Source organism: Oncorhynchus mykiss, chromosome 6 (assembly GCF_057628025.1).
Source record: "Oncorhynchus mykiss isolate SJ-2025 chromosome 6, ASM5762802v1, whole genome shotgun sequence".
In the NCBI taxonomy this organism is placed as follows: Eukaryota; Metazoa; Chordata; class Actinopteri; order Salmoniformes; family Salmonidae; genus Oncorhynchus; species Oncorhynchus mykiss.
The window spans coordinates 42,818,640-42,844,065 of record NC_143027.1 but is presented as its reverse complement, the minus strand read 5'-3'; the positions used below and the strand labels follow the sequence as shown (position 1 = coordinate 42,844,065).

Genomic DNA, 25,426 nt, shown 5'->3' with positions numbered 1-25,426 from the left:
TTATTTAATTCTGCTTTTATTACTAGACACTGTTCCATGTAATTAAACAGATTATGATTTTGGAATACATGAACTTCCTGCTCAAATTCACTGGTGTTACCCAACTATAAAACCAGGCAACAATAACCAGAAACTGTCAAAGTGTCACGACTTCCGCCGAAGTCGGTCCCTCTCCTTGTTTGGGCGGTGTTCGGTGGTCGACGTCACTGGCCTTCTAGCCATCACCGATCCATTTTTTCATTTTCCACTGGTTTTGTCTTGTCTTCCTTCACACCTGGTTCATATCCCATCAATTACATGTTGTGTATTTAACCCTCTGTTTCCCCTCATGTCCTTGTCGGAGATTGTTTGTTTGTATGTTTGTGTATTATGTATTGGTGCGTGATGGGTGATTGTACCCACTTTAATCTATCTTATCATTTTGGTTATGAAGTTTTGTTAAGTCTATTAAACGACTCCATTTATATCAAGTTCGCCTGACTTCCCTGCCACCTACACGCACGCGATTACACAAAGAATGTTTCTCATACCTCTACTTCAAATATCCCACTACCTGCTTGCTTTCAACCGCAGCTAATATTTTTTACAATCTCAAGGCTCAATCCCTCTACTCATCACTTAACCTTGTATTAAACCCTCATATTTTCAAATTACTAAAATATCACATCATTAGAGTGCTATAAAAACACTAATAACATATTACCATTCACATACTGTCAAACACTCATTATATCAATCCTCCTTATCAATATAACTATATTTTTAATCACTAACCTCTGCTTCACACTCATTAAACATCTATTATTTTAAGATGAACTTGTAATGCCCAAATGTAGAAAATACATCAACCAATTTTTTATCAATTCAAACAATTCATCTTCGAAATTCTTACTTTCCAATTGACTAACTCTCCTTTGTTACCTTCCCTAGTCTACATCTCTCCCCTTAAACTCAGAAAGCTCTCTGCAATCTCAACCATACTCCACCTCTGTCTTTCCGCTAACGTTACTTCATTAAGTTAACAATTTTTCTTTAATTATAGTCAGAACAACATAACTTCTACTTTTCACAGGGAGGCCACTTGAATTACTCTTATCTCTTCCTCGCTTCTGTCACTTCAATAAATATTTTTTTTAGAATAAAATGAAATAAAGTCTCACGAGTTCAAAACTACTAGGGTTTTCTTCTCGAGTCGCATGGTTCTCAAAACACCCAAATATGTTCTCTTGTTTCGCCGCTTGTACTCTACCATAGCTATAATTCCTTGTGTCCCTGCTCTACCACATAGTTTACTAATGTGGCAATGTTTGGCATGTGAGTTTCTTCGTCTTTTAACGCCAATAACAAGTACACTACCTTACATATTGTATCAACACAGAACCCCCAAATGTACACCCTTTAGCTCTTGTTTGAATGCGGCGTGATACAAAGTATGACTATTTTTAAATATCATTCGTGCTCTCGCCCATATACACTGCCAATTTTAATATGTTACCTAATATCCACTGTCCTTGATTCTCACAAGGATTATTCAACCCCAAAAACCGCTAATGAACAGGGTTGATCCAAACGTTGATTCATAATGCCTAATACTTTTTTTCCCCACAAGGCGGTCAAGTACCCAAGCTAACTGGCTAAAGTTTGTTAAAAAAGTTGGTGACTAACTGTGCTTCTGGCAATAATTCAATTACGTTGTTTCCCTGACGTTTACTAACACCGGCCATGTTCAACCCAGCGTTGAGCATTCGTAAATTCATCAGTTATTCTGCACTCTGGTACATTCAAACTAGATCTTTGAAATCCGAACAAAATAGCCTGAGCGATTCTACCAAGTACCCCATTCAACAGTATCCATACTCAAATAGTGTGGTTCATGCGATTACGCTGATAGAACGCTAACATCAATACACTGGTATATTGAGCTTTTGATTTTGGTTTTATGTGATTGTGCCAATTCATAATTGCCTCCCTGAATTCTTTATTTTATTTGAATTCTCCGTTAGCAGGGAAATGTTGCCCAATATTATCCAGTTTGCTCAATTATTCCCATATTCGAGCCGAATTGGTAGAATTTTTGTGCGCTTCTTTCAGCGACTCCATGGTTTTATTAAAATCCTCTAGCTTCATATTAAGGAGAGAAACAGGGCCGTTTGTCAACATATGAATAATTATTATTCCCAAACCTCTCCCTACTGTGTCTAGGGTGTTTTAGATTTCTTCACTCCCTTCTATATTACATACCTTTATTAACTAGTTTCCAAGCCTCTCCCTATTTTCCTGTGATATCCGTATTTATTCTTTGCTCCCTAGTTTTGTTTTATTGTGCTATTCACTTTATTAAAACCACTTTCTTTCTCTTGTTCTTAGATTTCTCTCTACTCATCCAGGGCTAAATCTTTTTAACGGTCTGTTAAAGCCCTGAACGACTTGACCACACCCTATTCCCTCCTATGTATGTCCACGTTTGTAACGGTTTTCCTCCTCTTCGGAGGAGGAGTAGGAAGGATCGGACCAATATGCAGCGTGGTACGTGTCCATGTTAATATTTATTTAAACTGAACACAAAACAAAATAACAAGAGAACTAACGAAAACGAAACAGTTCTGTCTGGTGCAGACACAGACACAGAGACAGAAAACAACTACCCACAACCAATAGTGGGAAAACAGGCTGCCTAAGTATGGTTCTCAATCAGAGACAACGATTGACAGCTGCCTCTGATTGGGAACCATACCAGGCCAAAACCAGAAATAGAAAACATAGAACAAAAACATAGAATGCCCACCCCAACTCACGCCCTGACCAAACTAAAATAGAGACATAAAAAAGGAACTAAGGTCAGGACGTGACAACGTTATTTTTGTTTCTCTGATTCTTGTACACGGTCTATTGGTTATTGCCCCGTCTCTAGTTTTTTTTTATAATTGTTCTCTCTTTTTGAGTATATTCTTACTTCAAATATTCCAATTTCTATATTTCTCTGAGCTCTATATTCTTCTACCTTGCAACACAGTATGCAATTTCCAATGGCCTTACGGGCAATCGCTGATGTCATCTTGACATTTATTACTATTTCACTATAATGTTTGTGTATTTTTTATTTATTTATCCTAACTATTCAAACTTCTAGTATCATATTACTTCAATGGTTATTCATGTACCATTCACACTCCCCTACTTTAGTGCGGGACTGGGTGCGTCCTCCCTACCAGGTCATACTTTAAGCAACGTTTCGGGAGAGGTGCGTGGCCCTTTCCCCACCAACAGCAGAGAACTTTTACACTCACTTTCACACTCTCTCACGCTTTTCTAAGCAACCTGAAAATTCAGCATTTTTCTGATTCACTTCCTCAACACAGAAAAGGCAGTATTCCAAGCAGTCCCCATTGATCGATTCATATCCTCAATGCAATAGGCGGTATCACAAGATTTCTACCCATCCAAGCAGTCCTTATCATTTGACTTCCTCAACACGATAAGCGGTATCACAGGATTTCTACCCATCCAAGCAGTCCTTATCGATTGACTTCCTCAACACGATAAGCGGTATCACAGGATTTCTACCCATCCAAGCAGTCCTTATCGATTGACTTCCTCAACACGATAAGCGGTATCACAGGATTTCTACCCATCCAAGCAGTCCTTATCGATTGACTTCCTCAACACGATAAGCGGTATCACAGGATTTCTATTTCATTTTATTTGACCATGCAGATGGACTGTTTCCACTCCAAACTCGATCAAACAGAACAGTCAACAGGGCAGACAGACAACCTGAACGAGACTGAACACACCCACCCCAGATGAGCAACTGAGCGAGCTGGATGAATTGAATTGGCTGACTCGGACTGATTGAATAAGATGAATGGGCTGTGTTTTGTACGCAAACTCAAACATGTCTAAAACAAATAAGTCAGGCCAAACTGAATCAGACAACATAGTCACAACTCAAACAGATTGAACAAACTGGTCAGATGTACCGCCCGAACAAATTAGTGAATAACCCCACTCAACTGAGCCAGTCAAGCCAGATGAAGCACACAACTCTCCCTCTGTAGTGGTCACACACCAATGAATATACAATATTTTCACTGTTGCAACCCTCAAAGCGTTTTATCCCGTCATAATTTTGCATGCCTTTCATTTGAACTCAAAAGCTCCCAATATATCTTTGGTTTGGCAAATTTGGAGAGACCCACTTTGTGACCTACCGCTGAGGTAGGTTTCTGGAGCGGACCACACAATCTCTATACTATAGACACAAACTAAGCTTACCTTGTTTTTCAAGTGGCCGCTTATTTGTGCAGTTCATCCAAGAGGCCCCATCTCCAACTGCAGATTTGCACTGTCTCTGGTCCCTTTTTACCACTCCTAGCAAGCTCACCATTTATGTTGTGGAACTATTCAGTCAAAAACATTTCTCAAATGCCTGTGAGTTCAAATAGACTTTTATTACAAAGTAATATAAGCCGAGCTGGTTCATGAAAACAACTAACTTTCCAGCCTTGGCAACCACTTTTTATACAGATTTCATCCTTACGTCACACACATAGTAACTCCTCTTTATGTTAATGATTCATCCCCTCTGGCATTTAGCCACCATTATCTTTTTGCCTTTAACTAATTTTAGTTTTGTTTCATATTTGGGCATAGAAACATTAGAGCCATAGCAATGGTACAAAAATTAACAGACGTGTCCACTCCCGAGACAGGTGCATGTCCAATGGTGCCCAATGAGCTAGCCACACAAACAGAGCGCACCTATTCTGTTGATCACTCCAAGATGAATAATGTTCCAGAAAATTCCCAATAGGCGTAATCATAGCAACAGTAAATATTAGGCCATAGCAACGGTACAAAAATAAACAGACATGTCCACTCCCCAGACAGGTGCATGTCCAATGGTGCCCAATGAGCTAGCCACACATACAGAGCGCACCTATTCTGTTGACCACTCCAAGATGTACAGTTGAAGTCGGAAGTTCACATACACTTAGGTTGGAGTCATTAAAAGTAATTATTCAACCACTCCACAATTGTCTTGTTAATTAACAAACTATAGTTTTGGAAAGTCGGTTAGGACATCTACTTTGTGCATGACACAAGTAATTTCTCCAACAATTGTTTACAGACAGATTATTTCACTGTATCACAATTCCTGTGGGTCAGAAGTTTACATACACTAACTTGACTGTGCCTTTAAACAGCTTGGAAAATTCCAGAAAATTATGTCATGGCTTTAGAAGCTTCTGATAGGCTTATTGACATAATTTGTGTATTTCAAGGCCTACAGTGCCTTGCGAAAGTATTCGGCCCCCTTGAACTTTGCGACCTTTTGCCACATTTCAGGCTTCAAACATAAAGATATAAAACTGTATTTTTTTGTGAAGAATCAACAACAAGTGGGACACAATCATGAAGTGGAACGACATTTATTGGATATTTCAAACTTTTTTAACAAATCAAAAACTGAAAAATTGGGCGTGCAAAATTATTCAGCCCCTTTACTTTCAATGCAGCAAACTCTCTCCAGAAGTTCAGTGAGGATCTCTGAATGATCCAATGTTGACCTAAATGACTAATGATGATAAATACAATCCACCTGTGTGTAATCAAGTCTCCGTATGAATGCACCTGCACTGTGATAGTCTCAGAGGTCCATTAAAAGCGCAGAGAGCATCATGAAGAACAAGGAACACACCAGGCAGGTCCGAGATACTGTTGTGAAGAAGTTTAAAGCCGTATTTGGATACAAAAAGATTTCCCAAGCTTTAAACATCCCAAGGAGCACTGTGCAAGCGATAATATTGAAATGGAAGGAGTATCAGACCACTGCAAATCTACCAAGACCTGGCCGTCCCTCTAAACTTTCAGCTCATGCAAGGAGAAGACTGATCAGAGATGCAGCCAAGAGGCCCATGATCACTCTGGATGAACTGCAGAGATCTACAGCTGAGGTGGGAGACTCTGTTCATAGGACAACAATCAGTCGTATATTGCACAAATCCTGCCTTTATGGAAGAGTGGCAAGAAGAAAGCCATTTCTTAAAGATATCCATAAAAAGTGTCGTTTAAAGTTTGCCACAAGCCACCTGGGAGACACACAAAACATGTGGAAGAAGGTGCTCTGGTCAGATGAAACCAAAATTGAACTTTTTGGCAACAATGCAAAACGTTATGTTTGGTGTAAAAGCAACACAGCTGAACACACCATCCCCACTGTCAAACATGGTGGTGGCAGCATCATGGTTTGGGCCTGCTTTTCTTCAGCAGGGACAGGGAAGATGGTTAAAATTGATGGGAAGATGGATGGAGCCAAATACAGGACCATTCTGGAAGAAAACCTGATGGAGTCTGCAAAAGACCTGAGACTGGGACGGAGATTTGTCTTCCAACAAGACAATGATCCAAAACATAAAGCAAAATCTACAATGGAATGGTTCAAAAATAAACATATCCAGGTGTTAGAATGGCCAAGTCAAAGTCCAGACCTGAATCCAATCGAGAATCTGTGGAAAGAACTGAAAACTGCTGTTCACAAATGCTCTCCATCCAACCTCACTGAGATCGAGCTGTTTTGCAAGGAGAAATGGGAAAAAATGTCAGTCTCTCGATGTGCAAAACTGATAGAGACATACCCCAAGCGACTTACAGCTGTAATCGCAGCAAAAGGTGGAGCTACAAAGTATTAACTTAAGGGGGCTGAATAATTTTGCACGCCCAATTTTTGTTTTTGTTAAAAAAGTTTGAAATATCCAATAAATGTCGTTCCACTTCATGATTGTGTCCCACTTGTTGTTGATTCTTCACAAAAAAATACAGTTTTATATCTTTATGTTTGAAGCCTGAAATGTGGCAAAAGGTCGCAAAGTTCAAGGGGGCCGAATACTTTCGCAAGGCACTGTACCTTCAAACTCAGTGCCTCTTCGCTTCACATCATGGGAAAATCAAAATAAATCAGCTAAGACCTCAGAAAAATATTGTAGACATCCACAAGTCTGGTTCATCCTTGGGAGCAATTTCCAAAAGCCTGAAGGTACCACGTTCATCTGTACAAACAACAGTATGCAAGTATAAGCACCATGGCACCACGCAGCCATCATGCCGTTCAGGAAGGAGATGCATTCTGTTTCCTAGAGATGAAAATACTTTGGTGTGAAAAGTGCAAATCAATCCCAGAACAACAGCAAAGGACCTTGTGAAGATGATGGAGGAAACAGGTACAAAAGTGTCTATATCCACAGTATAACGAGTCCTATATGGACATGACCTGAAAGGCCACTCAGCAAGGAAGAAGCCACTGCTCCAAAACCGCCATAAAAAAAGCCAGACTACATTTTGCAACTGCACATGTGGACAAATATCATACCTTTTGGAGAAATGTCCTCTGGTCTGATGAAACAAAAATAGAACTGTTTGGCCATAATTACCATTGTTATGTTTGGAGGAAAAAGGGAGAGGCTTGCAAGCCGAAGAACACCATCCCAACCGTGAAGCACGGGGGTGGCAGCATGATGATGTGGGGGTGCTTTGCTGCAGGAGGGACTGGTGCACTTAAAAAAATACATGGCATCATGAGGCAGGAAAATTATGTGGATATATTGGAGCATCATCTCAAGACATCAGTCATGAAGTTGAAGCTTGATCGCAAATGGATCTTCCAAATGGACAATGACCCAAGCATACTTCCAAAGTTGTGGCAAAATGGCTTAAGGACAACAAAGTCAAGGTATTGGAGTGGCCATCACAAAGCTCTGACCTCAATCCTATAGAACTGAAAAAGTGTCTGCGAGCAAGGAAGCCTACAATCCTGACTCAGTTACACCAGCTCTGTCAGGAGGAGTGGGCTAAAATGCACTAAACTTATTATGGGAAGCTTGGGGAAGGCTACCCAAAACATTTGACCCAAGTTAAACAATTTAAAGCCAATGCTACCAAATACTAATTGAGTTTATGGAAACTTCTGACCGACTGGGAATGTGATGAAATAAATAAAAGCTGAAATAAATCACTCTACTATTCTTCTGACATTTCACATTCTTAAAATAAAGTGGTGATCCTAATTGACCAAGGACATGGAATTTGTACTAGGATTAAATGTCAGGAATTGTGAAAAACTGAGTTTAAATGTAGTTGGCTGAGGTGTATGTAAATTTCCAACTTCAACTGTATAATGGGCACACATGTTCTAGAAAATTCCCAATAGGTGTAACCATAGCAACAGTAAATATTAGGCCATAGCAATGGTACAAAAATAACCAGACATGCCCACTCCCCAGACAGGTGCATGTCTAATGGTGTCTATTGACCTAGACACACATGTAGAGTGCACTTATCCTGCTGACTACTACGAAATGTATATGGAGGCACATATGTTCTAGAAAATGTCCAATGTCAACTGCAAAACGTACAGAATCCTGTAGCATGGGTACTGACCAAGACCAGATGAAGAGCACACATTACACCGGTTTTAAGGTCTCTGCACAGGCTGCCTGTGAGTTTAATTTAAAGATTTTTCAATTGGTTTTTAAATCCATGTTACACATGCTTTTAAGTTATGTACCTACTGTTGTAGGTCCCCAGTCGGTCCCTCTGGTACTGGCCTTTTAACTATCCCAATTAAAGCCTCGGACCAAGAGGCATGGGAGGCAGCCTTTAGTTACTATTCCCCCAGCCTCTGGAATAGCCTGCCAGAGAACCTGAGGGGGGCCAAAACCGTGTACATATTTCAACGAGATCTTAAAACACACATTTTATCTTTCCTTTTCTTCAGGTTGTTTTTTAGTTGTTCAGTTTTTATTGTTATTCTTTTGTTTTTTTTATCCTCTTGTTTGTTGTGTGGTAAATATTTCAGTTTTTATTTTCATTGTTTTTATTTGTTTGTTTTTTTAACCTGTGAAGCACATTATATTGCATTCCTTGTCTGAAATGTGCTGTATAAATAAAGCTTGATTTGATAGGCACGTGGATTCAACAGTGTGGTCTGGGTGAAGAAACCTATGAGCTCTCTTTAGCACTGTACCATGAAAGAACAGAGGATGAGCAACTCCAATTTACATATAACTCGCTTCCGGATGACTCTATTCATCCACAATAAAAGACAAATACAGTACAGCCACAAATAACAGTATAGCAGAAAAGTGTTTTCAATATTCTCCAGAACTATTTTTCTAGGAAGAAAAACAGATAGATGCACTCAGAAAGATAAAAGCAGACAATCTGCCACTCTCAGATACACATCTCTCTCTCGAGTGTGCTCTCTTTCTGTCTCTGCCCTCTCTCTCTCTTGCTTTCTGTCTCTGACAGCCATCCTGTAGAGAGGGACAGCTTGGTGCCTCCAGGGAGATCCTTATCACCACATGATCTCCCTGCCCCCTCAGACTGTGTTGTATAGCGAGGCATGTACTGTGTGTGTGTTTGTGTTTGTTTGAGTGTGTGTACTAATGTGTGTACTAGTGTGTGTGCGTGTGTGTGTGTGTGTGCGTACTAGTGTGTGTGCGTGCGTGTGTGTGTGTGTGTGTGTGTGTGTGTGTGTGTGTGTGTGTGTGTGTGTGTGTGTGTGTGTGTGTGTGTGTGTGTGTGTGTGTGTGTGTGTGTGTGTGCGTGGCCCTGTGTGTGTAACCTTGTGTGTTTGTCTATGTCTGTGTCAGTGTGTGTCCCTGTGTGTTTCTGTCATAGTTCCGTCAGTGCATATGAGTCAGAGGACAGTCACTCAGAGAGCTGCCTCCAGCCCATAAAGAAGGGGAATGATGTGGCTGCTGCTAGACACTCCACTGTTTTCAAACAGAACATAATGAAATCAATGACGGGGGCATGACGATGGTAAACACAGCGATTCATCCTGAGAGGACAATGAAACACAGCGTCTACATCTCCAATTTGTCTGAAAATATCCGTATCTTGTATAATTGTGGAGGCTTTGCGTACGTAATCAGCTAGGACGATGTGAGGGGTATATTCGGCCGTGACACAAAGTGGAATGTGGAATGAGTGTGTAAGCCACAGAAGATCAACGCGTCATGACTGAAGTTAGCAAACAAACCACCCCTGTCCTCTTCTTCCCTCCCCATCTTCTACTACTCACTCTCCTGTGTGCGTGTCATTTATTGTGTGTTTGCTGTATGTTCTCATGTTGTTGTGGTTACTTAGTCTCACATCCCCAAATGAAATTGCCCTTTGGGATGAATTCAATTGAATCCCCTCCCTCTCCTCCATGCAGGTCCTGAAGGGCTGTAAGAAGCTAGCCATGTCAGTGTGTTCTGTGGGCCGTATCCCTGGCGGTTATATCACCAACCACATCTACACCTGGGTGGACCCTCAGGGCCGCAGTGTCTCCCCTCCCTCCGACCTGGAGAAGCAGGAGCAGCACAGCACCCTGGGACGGCAGGACAGCCAGAGACGTGGACACACACAGGAGAGGGCTGAGAAGACGGTGAGTCTGATATTGGACCGTTGGTTGTCATACTTTTTGAATTCTCAGCAAGGTTCAAACAATTTCTCTATCCATCAACACATTCTGTTGCCGGGGAAGCGGAGCTGCGTTGGTAGAGAATTTTTGGTAGGTCCGTGGTCGGGCTGCTCCGGACAGCCATGTAGGTTTGCTATTACAAGGAATCAAATGCTAACTACTTGATCTGTGTCTTGACATTTTAAATATACACGATAAAGAATGCCCTTGCCAGCAACCATGCTATACAAATGAGTGTATATAGAGGTGCAGAGGTAACATCAATTCCCACAAAGAAGGCTAGGTGCCCAGCAAAGGAAGAGTCCCAAAGTCTATTGGCAGAGATTCATGTCCCCTGACTCCACCTAAAGACACGGTCTGCTTCCCAAATGGCAGCCTATTCCCTATGTAGTGCCCTATGTTCAAAAGTAGTGCAGTACAAAGGCAATAGAGTGCCATTTTAGCAACACGTCATACCCTGCCTGGGGCCTGGGCTGAGATATCAGTGGTAGTAACAATGTCTCAGCCCCACGTCCAGAGAAACTATATCACTGTCAACAGTAATGACATAAAACATCTCACAACATTCGAGTCTCATCCAAATGCAGCGAAAAAATAAGCAATTTTCTGTAGGATTAAGTCTGCCCCCTGGCTAGCCCAGTATTCCCACAGTTTATTTTAGTGAATGTAAATCTGTTTGGATGTGTTTGGCCATCATCAAAGTTTCCATCTAAATCTGCAGCGCTGTGCAAAACGGTGTATCATACCCCTGCCCACCCCGCCTGGTCTGTGGAGCTGACGATGCAGTTTCACATCAATATATGAGAGAGGTGGACAAACACTGGAGAAAGGAGAACACAGGCTACATCCCAAATGGCACCCTATTCACTATAAAGGGCACTAATGTGGACTAGGGCTCCTGTGAATAGGGTGCCATTTGGGATGTAGTCTGGATGCTCAGAGGGGAGCTCCACATCGATTTCTCCCTGGCCCATGGAACTGTCCCAGCAGACTACAAAACAAATGCAGTCACCCCCATCCTAAAGAAGCCCGGACTAGATACCTCCATCCTCAACAACTATCTCCCCATCTCCAACCCCTCCCTCTGCAACTGGATCTGGACTTCCTGACAGGCAGTATGAGGTGAGGGTAGGTAACAACAGATCTGCCACGCTGACCATCAACATGTGGGCCCCTCAGGGGTGCGTGCTTGGTCCCCTCCTGATCTCCCTCTTCAACCACGACTGTGTGGCAGCGGGCGACTCCAACACCATCACTAAGTTTGCAGACAACACAATGGTATTTGCCCCCTTTCAAATTTTCTGTACTTTTGCATATTTTTTATACTGTATCAGATCATTAACCAAAACCTAATATTAGATAAAGTGAACCTGAGTCAGCACAACAATTACATACTTATTTCATTTATTTCATAAACAATGTTATGCAACACCCAATGCCCCTGTGTGAAAACATAATTTCCCCCTTACATTCAATAACTGGTTGTGCCACTTTTAGCTGCAGTGACTCCAACCAAATGCTTCCTGTAGTCTTTTATCAGTCTCTCACATCGCTGTGGAGAGATTTTGGCCCACTCTTGCATGCAGAACTGTTGTAACTTAGCGACATTTGTGGGTTTTCAAGCATGAACTGCTCGTTTCAAGTCCTGCCACAACATCTCAATTGGGATTAGGTCTGGACCTTGACTAGGCCATTCCAAAACCTTTAAGCTTTTTAGACATTTTCATGTACACTTGATTGTGTGTTTTGGATCATTGTCTTGCTGCATGACCCAGATGCGCTCCAGCTTCAGCTCACAGATGGATGGCCTGACATTCTTCTATGGAGTTATCTGATACAGAGCAGAAATCATGGTTCCTTCTATTAAGGCAAGTCGTCCAGGTCCTGAGGCAGCAAAGCATCTCCAAACCATCACTATGTTCGACACAAAAAAATATTTTTCGTAATTGAGCCTTTCTTTAACTTGGCAAGTCAGTTAAGAACAAATTCTTATTTACAATGACGGCCTACCAGGGAACAGTGGGTTATCTGCCTTGTTCTCAGGTAGAACGACAGATTTGTATCTTGTCAGCGTGGGGATTTGATCCAGCAACCTTTTGGTTACTGTCCCAACGCGCTAACCACTAGGTTACCTGCCACACCAAAGGTTCTTACTGTGGAATGAAGTGTTTGGTTTTCGCCAGGCATAATGGGACCCATGTCATCCAAAAATATATACTTTTGAATCATCATCATCATTCTTCCAAGAGTCTTGATGATCATCCAGGTGCTTCCAGATGCTTTTTTGCCAAACTTGAGTCAACTTTTTCGATGACATGGGTCCCATTATGCCTGGCGAAAACCAAACACTGTAAACTCAGGTTCCCTTTATCTAATATTAGGTTTTGGTTGAAGATCTGATAACATTCAGTATCAAAAATATGCAAAAATAAGGGCCTCCCGGGTGGCGCAGTGGTCTAAGGCACTGTATCACAGTGCTAGCTGTGCCACCAGATATTCTGGGTTCGCGACCGGGAGGCCCATGGGGCTGTACACAATTGGCCCAGCGTCGTCCGGGTTAGGGAGGGGTTGGCCGGCAGGGATATCCTTGTCTCATCGCGCACTAGCGACTCCTGTGGCGGGCTGGGCGCAGTGCATGCTGACCAGGTGTACGGTGTTTCCTCCGACACATTGGTGCAGCTGGCTTCCGGGTTGGATGGGCATTGTGTCAAGAAGCAGTACAGCTTGGTTGGGTTGTGTTTCGGAGGACGCATGGCTCTCGACCTTCACCTCATTGCAGCGATGAGACAAGACTGTAACTACTACCAATTGGATACCATGAAATTGGGGTGTGTAAAAAAATATGCAAAAATAGAGAAAATCAGAAAGGGTGCAAATATTTTTCCGCGGCACTGTACACAGGGGTGGCAGGTAACCTAGTGGTTAGCGCGTTTACCTCAATTACCTCATACCCAATTACCTCATGCACATCAACTCAGTACTGGTACCCAATGTATATAGCCAAGTTATCGTTACTCAATGTGTAACTTCCTCAAGCTAAAGAAATTTCCTTCTATTGTTTATTAGTAAGGATTTCACTGTTAGTCTACACCTTTTTACAGAGCATGCGAAGCATGTGACAAAAACAATTTGATTTGATTTTAACTACAAACCCACCTCCTGAACAATAACATATTTGAGTCTCTCCAGTCTGGTTTCCACCTCATCCACAGTACTGAAATTGCCCTCCTCAAAGTGCTCAACGACCTCCTAACCTCTACTGATACTGGTGCCCTCAACATCCTGCTTCTCCGCCACCTGAGTGCCGCCTTTTACGTGGTGAGCCATCAAGTCCTGCTCAGGGTCTGGGTGTTGGGGCACCGCACTCTCATGGCTACAATCACATCGTACCAACCGGGCCCACTACATTGCCCTCAATGGCCATACTTCTGACTCTGCTGCTGTCACACAGGGTGTCCCCCAGGACTCTGTGCTGGGCCTCTTACTCTTCTCATCAACATCCTCCCCCTTGGTTAGATCCTCTGCCACTTCAACCTCGACTTCCACAGATACGCTGACAACTCCCAGATATACCTCAGCACCAAATCCCTCCTCGACCCACCACTGACCCACATTGAATCATGCCTCTCTGCAATAAAAACCTGGATGCAACATAACTTCCTCAAGCTAAAGAATTACAAACCTGAACTCTTCCTATTAGGCACCAAAACCACACTCAGAAAAGTTAGCAACCTCCCCCTCAAAATCGATAACACCACGCACCAACCTTGGAGTCATCCTGGCCTCCACCCTCTCCTTCGACCACCACATCCGACAGACTGTCAAATCCACATCCGCAATATTTCCAAAGTCAGGTCCTCCCTCTCCCGTCCTGCTGCTGAAACCCTCATCCATCACCTACCGTCTCAACTACTGCAACTGACTACTCTCCGGCATCAATGCAAGCTCCCTCCATAAGCTCCAAATGGTTCAGAACTCTGTGGCCCGACTCCTCACCCACACTAAGTCCTGGCAGCACATCATCCCTGTCCTCCGTGAACTCCACTGGCTCCTTGTCTCCCAACGCATTAACTACAAGATCCTCCTTATGAACAACAAAGCCCTTCACCACCTTATCACCCTTACCTTTCCGACCTCCTTCTCCCCTACCAACCCACACACTCACTACATTCCACCACAGCAGGCCACCTTGCCCCCCCCCGCACACACACACACACCCACCCTCTCTCCCACATGCACTTTCTCTCATACACACATGCAACACTTGCTCGCTCGCTCACTCATACACTGACACATCACACTCTTTTCCCTTCTTTAAGCCCCTCCCCATTCTCTTTGTTTAATGTTTTTGTCTCTTCCTTCTGTTAGTCTGGTGTTGTCTTGTTATGATCTCTGTTGTTTTGTTTAGTTTCTACAATTGTCAAGTGACTTTGGATCATTGAAAGGTGCTATACTGTATAAGTTCCATGTATTATTGTTAGTCTTGTTATTATTATTATTAAATTATAATAACTGATCACTGTCACTTCCAGGAAGTCTGGGGCCATATGTATCAATCAACTCACAATAGGAGTGCTGATCAAGAATTTGCCTTTTAGTGTAAAGAGTCAGTGTGTAGCGGGTGGGACGAAGTCAGGCGCAGGACACAGAACTGAGTAAAACGTAACTTTACTCGAAATATACCAACAATAAATTCCCCACTGGGAAACACACCAGCTCACAGGAGTACTGACCACTTCACAACGAATAAACACTCACAACAACCATGGGCAAAACAGAGGTTAAATAATGAACATGTAATTGGGGAATTGAAACCAGGTGTGTAAAACAAGACAAAACAAAAGGAAAATGAAAAGTGGATCGACAATGGCTAGAAGACCGGTAACGTCGACCCCCGAACACCGCCCAAGCAAGGAGAGGGACCGACTTCGGCGGAAGTCGTGACATTTAGATCATAATGAATAAGATTATATAGACAGGGAAGACCTGATCCTAGATCTGCACACTTTATGAACACGACCACTGATCCCTGTCCCCTCTGTCTGTGTATCCCTGCAGATCACCCTAAACTTGAACGATGGTCTCTCTCTGGGCCTGATGATCAGAGGAGGGGCAGAGTACGGCCTGGGCATATACATTACTGGAGTGGACCCAGGCTCAGCCGCAGACCACGGTGGACTCAAGGTATTTACAGACATTACCATACACATCCTATGGAAATTGTTTCACCCCACCAAAGGGAATAAAACACAATGCGAGGTTCTGACGCAGCCAAGCAGTGGGGGAAAGTGTCTGCTATGGTCTGTGTTGCTGATTCGAAACATGGCAGCCGCTTTTTACTCGACTAAAGACATCGATTCTATGTACAAAACATAGTTCATTGCACTCTATTTTCAACTTCAGTCTGCTGTGTTTTCAGGTCAGATTTCTGAGGCAGGAATATGAAGATGTTGGTTAGAGCTGCCCTGCCCTATAAAAAACACTCACAAAATGTGAGTTTACTATTCACAAGAAGCATTGCCTGATGTGAACCATGCCTCGAACAAAAGGGATCTCAGAAGACACAAGATTAAGAATTGTTTCCTTGCATAAAGCTGGAAAGGGTTACAAAAGTATCTCTAAAAGCCTTGATGTTCATCAGTCCATAAGATAAATTGTCTATAAATGGAGAAAGTTCAGCACTTTTGCTACTCTCCCTAGGAGTGGCCGTCCTGCAAAGATGACTGCAAGAGCACAGGGCAGAATGCTCAATGAGGTTAAGAAGAATCCTAGAGTGTCAGCTAAAGACTTACAGAAATCTCTGGAAGATGCTAACATCTCTGTTGACGAGTCTACGATACCTAAAACACTAAACCAGAATGGTGTTCATGGGAGTGTGACACCACAGAAGAAGCCACTGCTATCCAAAAAAAAAACATTGCTGCACGTCTGAAGTTGCACGTCTGAGCATCTGGATGTTCCACAGCGCTACTGGCAAAATATTCTGTGGACAGATGAAACTAAAGTTGAGTTGTTTGGAAGGAACACACAACTCTATGTTTGGAGAAAAAAAGGCACAGCACAGCACACCAACATCAAACCTCATCCCAAATGTAAAGTATGGTGAAGGGAGCATCATGGTTTGGAACTGCTTTGCTGCCTCAGGGCCTGGACAGCTTGCTATCATCGACGGAAAAATGATTTCCCAAGTTTATCAAGACATTTTGCAGGAGAATGTAAGGCTATCTGTTTGCCAATTGAAACTCAACAGAAGTTGGGTGATGCAACAGGACAACGACCCAAAACACAGAGGTAAATCAACTACAGAATGGCTTCAACAGAAGAAAATACGCCTTCTGGAGTGGCCCAGTCAGAGTCCTGACCTCAACCCGATTGAGATGCTGTGGCATGACATCAAGAGAGCGGTTCACACCAGACATCCCAAGAATATTGCTGAACTGAAACAGTTTTGTAAAGCGGAATGGTCCAATATTCCTCCTGACCAAATGTTTGGTTGAGGTTATTGCTGCCAAAGGAGGGTCAACCAGTTATTAAATCCAAGGGTTCACATACTTTTCCCACCCTGCACTGTGAATGTTTACACGGTGTGTTAAATAAAGACATGAAAACGTGTAATTGTTTGTGTGTTATTACTTTAAGCAGACTGTGTTTGTCTATTGTTTTACATTTTATGACCAATTTATATAGAAGTCCAGGTAATTCCAAATGGTTCACATACTTTTTCTTGCCACTGCATAGATCAGTGTGCCTGTAAACAGTATGACTGGCATCATAGCATTATGGCATGGCTGGGCTTGGGAAGATATCTGGCACACATCTGTCTCTGTTTCTCACTGCATCCCCTCTGTCAGCCCAGTTCCAACATGTCCATCTCCCTCTTTGGAAAAAATCTTCTTCCATAAAGAGGACTATAAAAAAAGCTCAGAAAGCCACACTAAATCCAAGCCTGGACTCTTGATTAAATAACAGGCGCTTGACATTTTGGCAGCATTTCTTTGACAGAAAGCACTGTGCTGCCTTGTGTTTTCTAGCTGACTGTGGCAGGGGGAGGCAGGGACAGAGGCCAGGCACGCTATCAGCTGAGTGTTAGGGCTCTGCGGCCAATCATATAAATAGCATAACTAGAATGGGAATAAAAATCTCTGACTATGGCAATTTAACTGGTAAACTCATGCCAGCACTCAAAATGGCCATCAGTTCACCCATTAACCTGTTCTAGGAGACCTGTTCTACTCATTCTAGTTCTGTGGGGCTGATGGTACTCTAGCCACTGGGATGACAACCTGCATGGACTAAAGGTTTTCCAGAAATCGTGGTTGGAAGATTCCAGATTCCCTGGTTATTCCCTCCTGATTCCCGGAATCTTCCAACTGGGATTTCTGGAGAACCTGTTCATTTTGGAAAAGTTACAGGTTATTTTTCTTTCTCTATTCTACTACAAGCCTCTCAGATATTTTGATTTAAAAAAAATTATATATTCTGCCTCAGTTTTGGTAATTGTACTCCACAGTGTATTCAGAGATCCATAAGAACTAGACTGTTTCCCAGTGTAATGCTCTGTCGGAGTTGTGTTGTGGGTCTACATCCATGGCAGTCTGGCAGAGTGAGTGATATTGCCATTAGAGGAGGAGCAGTAGGAAAGTAAAGAGGCTGTCTGTTCTCCTCGGGAGGCCGTCTCTGTCTGTCTCGCCTACCCCCATTTACCTCCCCTCCCTCTCTCATACTCTCTATTCTCCTTTCCCTCTCTTATGTCCGCTTTCTTCCCCTCTACCTCTCTCTTACTTCAGCCTGTTAAACACTGACCTGAGGCCTGTCTGTCTGCTACCTCTGGCAGATATCAATGGGAAACAGCTAGATATCAAACTACTGTTTCTTTTTAGTATGCAGTTTGCACCTGCATCATCGCCAGGTGTATGAATGATTACTTACCACAAAGGCTGTACGTGATTGCAGACATTATTGTGGCGATGTTAATGTTCTATACAACCTGTTTATATATGGATGAAGTTATGTATAGCCCTGTGAATTATGGAGTAAAAAAAATATGTTTGAGAACAGGGACATTCAATGTTAGCCTGGTCAAGCAGTGAAACAGAATGTGAGCTATCAAGTTCTGGCTGATTTCATGAGGCTAATTCAATGTTGCTCTTTGGATTCAAGGCCTTTTCTGAAGTTATTTGACAGAAGCTATGAGAAACAAAATGCCTCCTCTTCTTTTCTCTCCTCTGACAGTGGATAAACTAAACTCATCTAAATGGATCTTATTAGTCATCCTGTCACTGAGGAGCAATAAGACACCGTCCGTCAGCCAGGTGTCAGCCCCATAACGAGGGCCTCTATCAAGCCAGTCTGGATACAGCTGTTGTCTAATGGGCGATGTGACAGATGATCGTGTGCCTGTCCCATCTGTGTTCAATGACGTGGGATTTAATTAGTGTCACTCCCCCAGGGGATCGGACGCTGTCTTATCCAGCCTACAGCCCTGGCTTTTATTTTATTTTAACAGGCCAGCACCCTGGCACACTATACTTTCCCCCCCTACTTTTGAACAGAGCCCTATGGGGATGGGGTGCCACTTGGAACCATTATTTATTTAAGAAAAAATATTTTCATTGTTTTTCTTAATTTTTTTGAAAATCTTTTTGGTGACATATTTGATCTCAACCTAAACTTACAAATCTCTTATTCCTTAAATGGGGACAATAAAAAATACAAATACATTTCAGGGCCTGTTTTATCTCAGGCTCTGTAGTTGTTTCTGACACCTTTATCAGCATCCCACAGTTGTTACCTGTCTATCAGTACTTTACTTAGCATGGGTTTGTAGGATGTATAGTTTTGAAATCCGAAATGTACTTTATGAGGGTAGTATACAATATTATGCGTTGTTTAGAAAATGCCACCAGGGGGGTCAGAGTTTACCAGGTTAACCTATTTAGACACTTTATGTTGGTGTTTCTGTTATTTTGGCGTTACCTATAGGTACACATACAGTAGATATAAAAACCAAACATAAAAATATAGCCTATAATAGCAGCCAAATATCTTAAAGTGAAATATCCTAGATCATCTTCTGGGTGTACATGATGGCCTTGGACAAGGTGGTTAGTATCTCAACACTAACTCCATGAAGTTTGTTAGGCATTGAACATTAATACCCAAACTTTACACAATACAATATTCAGTTCAAACCAACTTTTGAGAATGCTTTTTTTTTCTCCACAGCTGTTGAAACTGCTAAGATTATTTGCTTTTCTTGAAAAGACATGTCGAATTTTTGATTGTAACCAAAGAGCATGAGGAGAGGGCAAAATGGAAGAATCTTATTGAGAATTTTTCTTAAGACATCAACAAACCTATTTCCAAAGAGCTTCAACAGTTAATCAGTGCCAAAACATATGCATGTAGTTTCTTATTAGAGAACAACCCCGGGTCTATGAACCAAGCACACATTTTATCTCGCAACCCTGGTGTATGCAATTCAAATAGACGTGTTCAACCTTTGCATACAGCTTGAGATCACAATAAAACATTGACAAGGGCCTGTATAGCTGGAACATTTCACAGGCTGCCATTTTGGAAATAGCCTCTGCCACTTCTCATCCACAGATAGGTGCCAGTGTCTTGTCTCTTTGGCTGGCAACCCTCTGAAAAACAACATTTAGTGTGTTTGGGAGAGATTGTCCATTTGCTGTACCGTGTCCGTAATAGCCCCTCTCTCTCAGGCGACCTGGAGATAAACTATCAAGACAACTGTCTCGGCCACCCAAAATAGGAAATTGTCCTTAGCCTCTCTTCCTTAGTTTTTTTCTTCTCTCTCTCTACCCCCCTTCTCTCTCTCTCTCTCTCTCTCTCTGAGAAAGGACAAGAACATTGTGTATGGACAATTGCTCCTCTCAGTCTCGTCTGACTCATAACCATTTTATTTCACGCTTCATCTCGGATGATCAATGAAACGGCAGTTGGAAATGACGGTTCAATCTATCGACTTTGAGCAGCTGAGTTACAGTACGCTGGAGGGGTCCCATACTGCCACAGAGTAAGCATTACAGAGGCAGGGGGCTGAGGGACATGGATTTTGAGTGAGTCCCAAATGGTACCCTATTCCCTTTATAGTGCACTATAGTAAAACTCTCCCGTTCAGTGGCTGCACCTCAGATGCCCTGGCTGGGCGATGTAAATCAGACCCCCCCCCCCCTCCCATCTCTTTCCCTCCCTCCCTCCTCTTCAATGAGTAATGGAAGTTCACTCAAGCTGATTCTTCCACTGCTTATACTGTAAATGCATTAGTGTTAGGAGGGAGGGAGGGAGAGGAGGGGAGAAGTCAATAACTAATTTCTTCCTTTACTTCCTCTTGTGGAAAGAGAATTGGCCATTTGAAGAGGTCCCGTAATGCCACTATACATCCTCAGCTTCTCCTGTGTTTCTCAGATTTTCTGTTGTCTTTTATTTCACTCTAGACTAACTTGTTATTTTTTAAGGAGTGGGCAGTCCTTTCTTTTTTTTATGTTTAATGGATAGGATAGAGATTATGAGGTAGGGGGAGAGAGCTAGACCACCCCAGGCCTTTAGACTAACATTCTGATGCTCTGAGAAGACGAGTATAAGACTTGAGAAATGGAAAAACAACATTGATACACTTCAGTCTATGTAGAAGTTATTTCATTGTGAATTATATTTCTATTAGATACTAATCATGTTACATATTGATAGCAAAGACGCCTTTTGTATCCCCCTGTAGATCATGTTTTCCTTACTAAGGGACAGATATAAATGGGAAAAAAATGGGTACCTGGAGGAAAATGGGGGAGGGTCATGTTTTTTCAATTTCAGTCAAGGGGAGGGTTTAGTATTTCTTTACATGGTCCAGGGGAGGGTCATGTAATTTTGCCCTCAGAACAGCCTCAATTCATCGGGGCATGGACTCCACATGGACTCTAGGTGTCGAAAGCTTTCCACAAGGATGCTGGCCCGTGTTGGTTCCAATGCTTCCCACAGTTATGTCAAGTTGGCTGGATGTCCTTTGGGTGGTGGACTATTCTTGATACACATGGGAAACTGTTGAGCGTGACACAAACCAGTGTGCCTGGTACCTACTACCATACCTCATTCAAAGGCACTTAAACGTTTTGTCTTGCCCATTCACCCTCTGAATGGCACACATACAAAAGCCATGTCTCAATTGTCTCAAGGCTTAAAAATCCTTCTTTAACATGTCTCCTCCCCTTCAACTACACTGATGGAAGTGGATTTAACAAGTGACATCAATGAGGGTTCATAGCTTTCACCTGGATTTACCTGGTCAACCTATGCCAAAACTAGGCTGCATTTTGAGGGCTCCCGAGTGGCGCAGCGGTCTAAGGCATTGCATCTCAGTGCTAGAGGTGTCACTACAGACCCTGGTTCAATCCTTGGCTGTATCACAACTGGCTGTGATTGGGTTAGGGGAGGGTTTGGCCATTATTGTAAAATAATTTGTTCTTAACTGACTTGCCTAGTTAAATAAATGTAGATTTTTTAAAAATTAACACAGCAATGGATATTCTAACCCTGAGCCCTGGCCTGCTCTGCTGTTTCTGATTGAAAACGTTTTTGTGTGCTGCTTAACCAATGGCTGTGCTACGTGGGGCTATGGTGGCAGTTCAGGAGATGAGTAACTAGCTAGCAAACGTAGTTAAACAACAATACAAAATACAATATCAGAATGTAATGTACCTAGTTGGCTTTAGAATCACCAGAAGCAAACTGCACGATCAATTTAGGAGTCTGCAAACTCACCATATTGAACTTGCAGATACATGTGCTTCACAGAGTGTATTCTAATATTCACAACGGCAGACACACTGTAGTTTTGAGGAGATGGGAAACGGAGATCCATGCTATGGAAATGGAACGCGTGGTGATTTCAGGGCGATTCAGGGACAAGGAGTGCTGTCCTTCAAGGAGTGAATGGGAGTCTTTTGGGGGCTAGCTCAAAAACCCAACATTTGCAGAATTTCGTCAACAAAAAGTACAACATTACAAATATTTTAGTGTTTAAATCGTGACATTAGGTACTATCAAGGAAAAAAATATACACTGACTTTGAGAAGGGATTGCGTGATTAGCAACCGCGTTACGCAGCATGACAACGTGACCGCGATTGGTTGACAGTCTGCTTGTGGGACGTTCGTTCATTGTGTTCCTATCTCCTTTCTATAATATCTCTAGCAAATTCAACAGGCAATGCGCGCTAGCTTAAAGATGCAGACAAATAGGAAAATGTGATAGACCCTCGAGGTAGGAATATCAAAAAAATATGATCAATGGCTCATTCGAGAAAATAAATCCTCCCGAGTTATGACATCGGCCAATATTGAAATCAGACATGTATGATAGATGTTTTTCACGGTCTAAACGTCTGTAATCCTATCAACTTCTAGTGTACAGTCGTGGCCAAAAGTTTTGAGAATGACACAAATATGAATTTTCAGAAGTCTGCTGCCTCAGTTTGTATGATGGCAATTTGCATATACTCCAGAATGTTATGAAGAGTGATCAGATGAATTGCAATTAATTGCAAAGTCCCTCTTTGCCATGCAAATGAACTGAATCCCCAAAAAACATTTCCACTGCATTTCAGCCCTGCCACAAAAGGACCAACTGACATCATGTCAGTGATTCTCTTGTTAACACAGGTGTGAGTGATGAGGACAAGGCTGGAGATCACTCTGTCACAAAACATAGAATGCCCACCCCAACTCACGCCCTGACCAAACTAAATAGAGACATAAAAAAGGAACTAAGGTCAGGACGTGACAGCTCCCAAGAAATTCCAGCAAGCGCCAGGACCATCTCCTAAAGTTGATTCAGCTGCGGGATCGGGGCACCACCAGTACAGAGCTTGCTCAGGAATGGCAGCAGGCAGGTGTGAGTGCATCTGCACGCACAGTGAGGCGAAGACTTTTGGAGGATGGCCTGGTGTCAAGAAGGGCAGCAAAGAAACCACTTCTCTCCAGGAAAAACATCAGAGACAGACTGATATTCTGCAAAAGGTACAGGGATTGGACTGCTGAGGACTGGGGTAAAGTCATTTTCCCTGATGAATCCCCTTTCCGATTGTTTGGGGCATCCGGAAAAAAGCTTGTCCGGAGAAGACAAGGTGAGCGCTACCATCAGTCCTGTGTCATGCCAACAGTAAAGCATCCTGAGACCATTCATGTGTGGGGTTTCCAGCATGATGGAGCACCTTGCCATAAGGAAAAAGTGATAACTACGTGGAACAAAACATCGATATTTTGGGTCCATGGCCAGAATACTCCTCAGACCTTAATCCCATTGACAACTCAAGAGGTGGGTGGACAAACAAAAACCCACAAATTCTGACAAACTCCAATCATTTATTATGCAAGAATGGGCTACCATCAGTCAGGATGTGGCCCAGAAGTTAATTGACAGCATGCCAGGGCGAATTGCAGGTCAAGACTGCAAATGTTGACTCTTTGCATCAACTTCATGTAATTGTCAATAAAAGTCTTTGACACTTATGAAATGCTTGTGATTACACTTCAATATTCCATAGTAACATCTGACAAAAATATCTAAAGACACTGAAAAGCAAACTTTGTGAAAATGAACATTTGTGTCATTCTCAAAACTTTTGTCCACGACTGTAGTGAGAGTGACTTTATCACGGTGCTCCGTAATACCGGCAGGATTTTTTGCCTGATTGAACGTCAATAACTCAGGTACACATGAAAACATGAAATGATCCAAGGAATCGATAGAATGGGAAAGGTAGGCCTAGCTTTTGAAAGTACCATGCTCAGATTCCTAATGACATCTCAGGTTATTATTATTTGCCAACTGGGACAGTTTCCTTACAAAGAAGACACACTGATTTGGCATTGGATAAATAATGATAAGATGAACACATAGGCCTATCACTCTGTCCATTAGTCTGTAATTTCGGTAATTTTTGTGGTATTAAAAAAAAAATCTGCTAATATGTAAAATGACGTAGAATTGCATGAAATGTTTATATTTCTAAATCAATCATGCAATGCTTTAACTATAAAGGAGATATTTCCATCCCTGCTCTTGGCCACCCACAACCTTCTGGCCGGCAGCTCTGAGCGCTATCAAAATTCCTGATTTGCTATGTAATGCTGACAGGATTAAGAACCGTTTTTAAAACTGCATATCTAAATCTCTGGTCTGTCCAAGAAGTGAGGGTAAACGGTAGACATGTTCTCTGCTATTCACTTTATTTTAATTATTATTTTGGGTATAGGGGAGGGTCAATTGTTTTGCTTTTTCACGCTTTCAGGGAGGGTTTAGGTCAAATATATTTTGCTGAAGGGAGGGCCATGCATTTTAATTTCATAGAGGTCCAATTTTCTCTGTGTATAACTTTCACTCCCTAATAACTATTAAGCTCAAATCAAAGCTAAACTGCTTCTCAAACAGGAAGAATATGGAAGGAAATAAAACAAAGAGGCTTATTGATTGTAAATCACTGTGTTTTGAAAAATGAATAGGTTGGAAGATAATAAGCATTGGTTGTTATGGTCTGCTAGAACATGGCTTTATGAATAGATGTGGCCTCACATCAGTCCAATCAAAGCATACAGTAGATATAATGTGATTTGATCTGTAGCCAATGACATTGAGCCTTCTTGGATGGACACTTCTAATGTAAATCTATGGCATTACCCAAGGGGCTTGAATTTTTGAGCTCTCTCTGTAAATGTTGAGGTGACGTAGTGTCCCCATGAGTGACAGAACACTGAGCCAATTAATTTACCTTTATTTAACTATGCCAGTTAAGAACAAATTCTTATTTTCAATGACGGCCTAGGAACAGTGGGTGCCTGTTCAGGGGCAGAATGACAGATTTGTACCTTGTCAGCTCGGGGATTTGAACATGAAACCTTTCGGTTACTAGTCCAACGCTCTAGCCACTAGGCTACCCTGCCG

General features: G+C 42.3%; 1 protein-coding gene across 2 annotated transcripts in view; it reads left to right on the top strand.

Moving 5' to 3' along the window:
* The window catches only part of LOC110525992 (whirlin), a 101,852-nt gene that overhangs the window by 41,247 nt on the left and 35,179 nt on the right, over positions 1 to 25,426 (top strand). For both annotated transcript variants that reach the window (XM_090237962.1, XM_090237961.1), the window contains exons 2-3: positions 10,220 to 10,432; positions 15,527 to 15,652. In XM_090237962.1, coding sequence (XP_090094088.1) covers positions 10,220 to 10,432; positions 15,527 to 15,652 — 339 coding nt within the window. The remainder of the gene's footprint in view (positions 1 to 10,219; positions 10,433 to 15,526; positions 15,653 to 25,426) is intronic.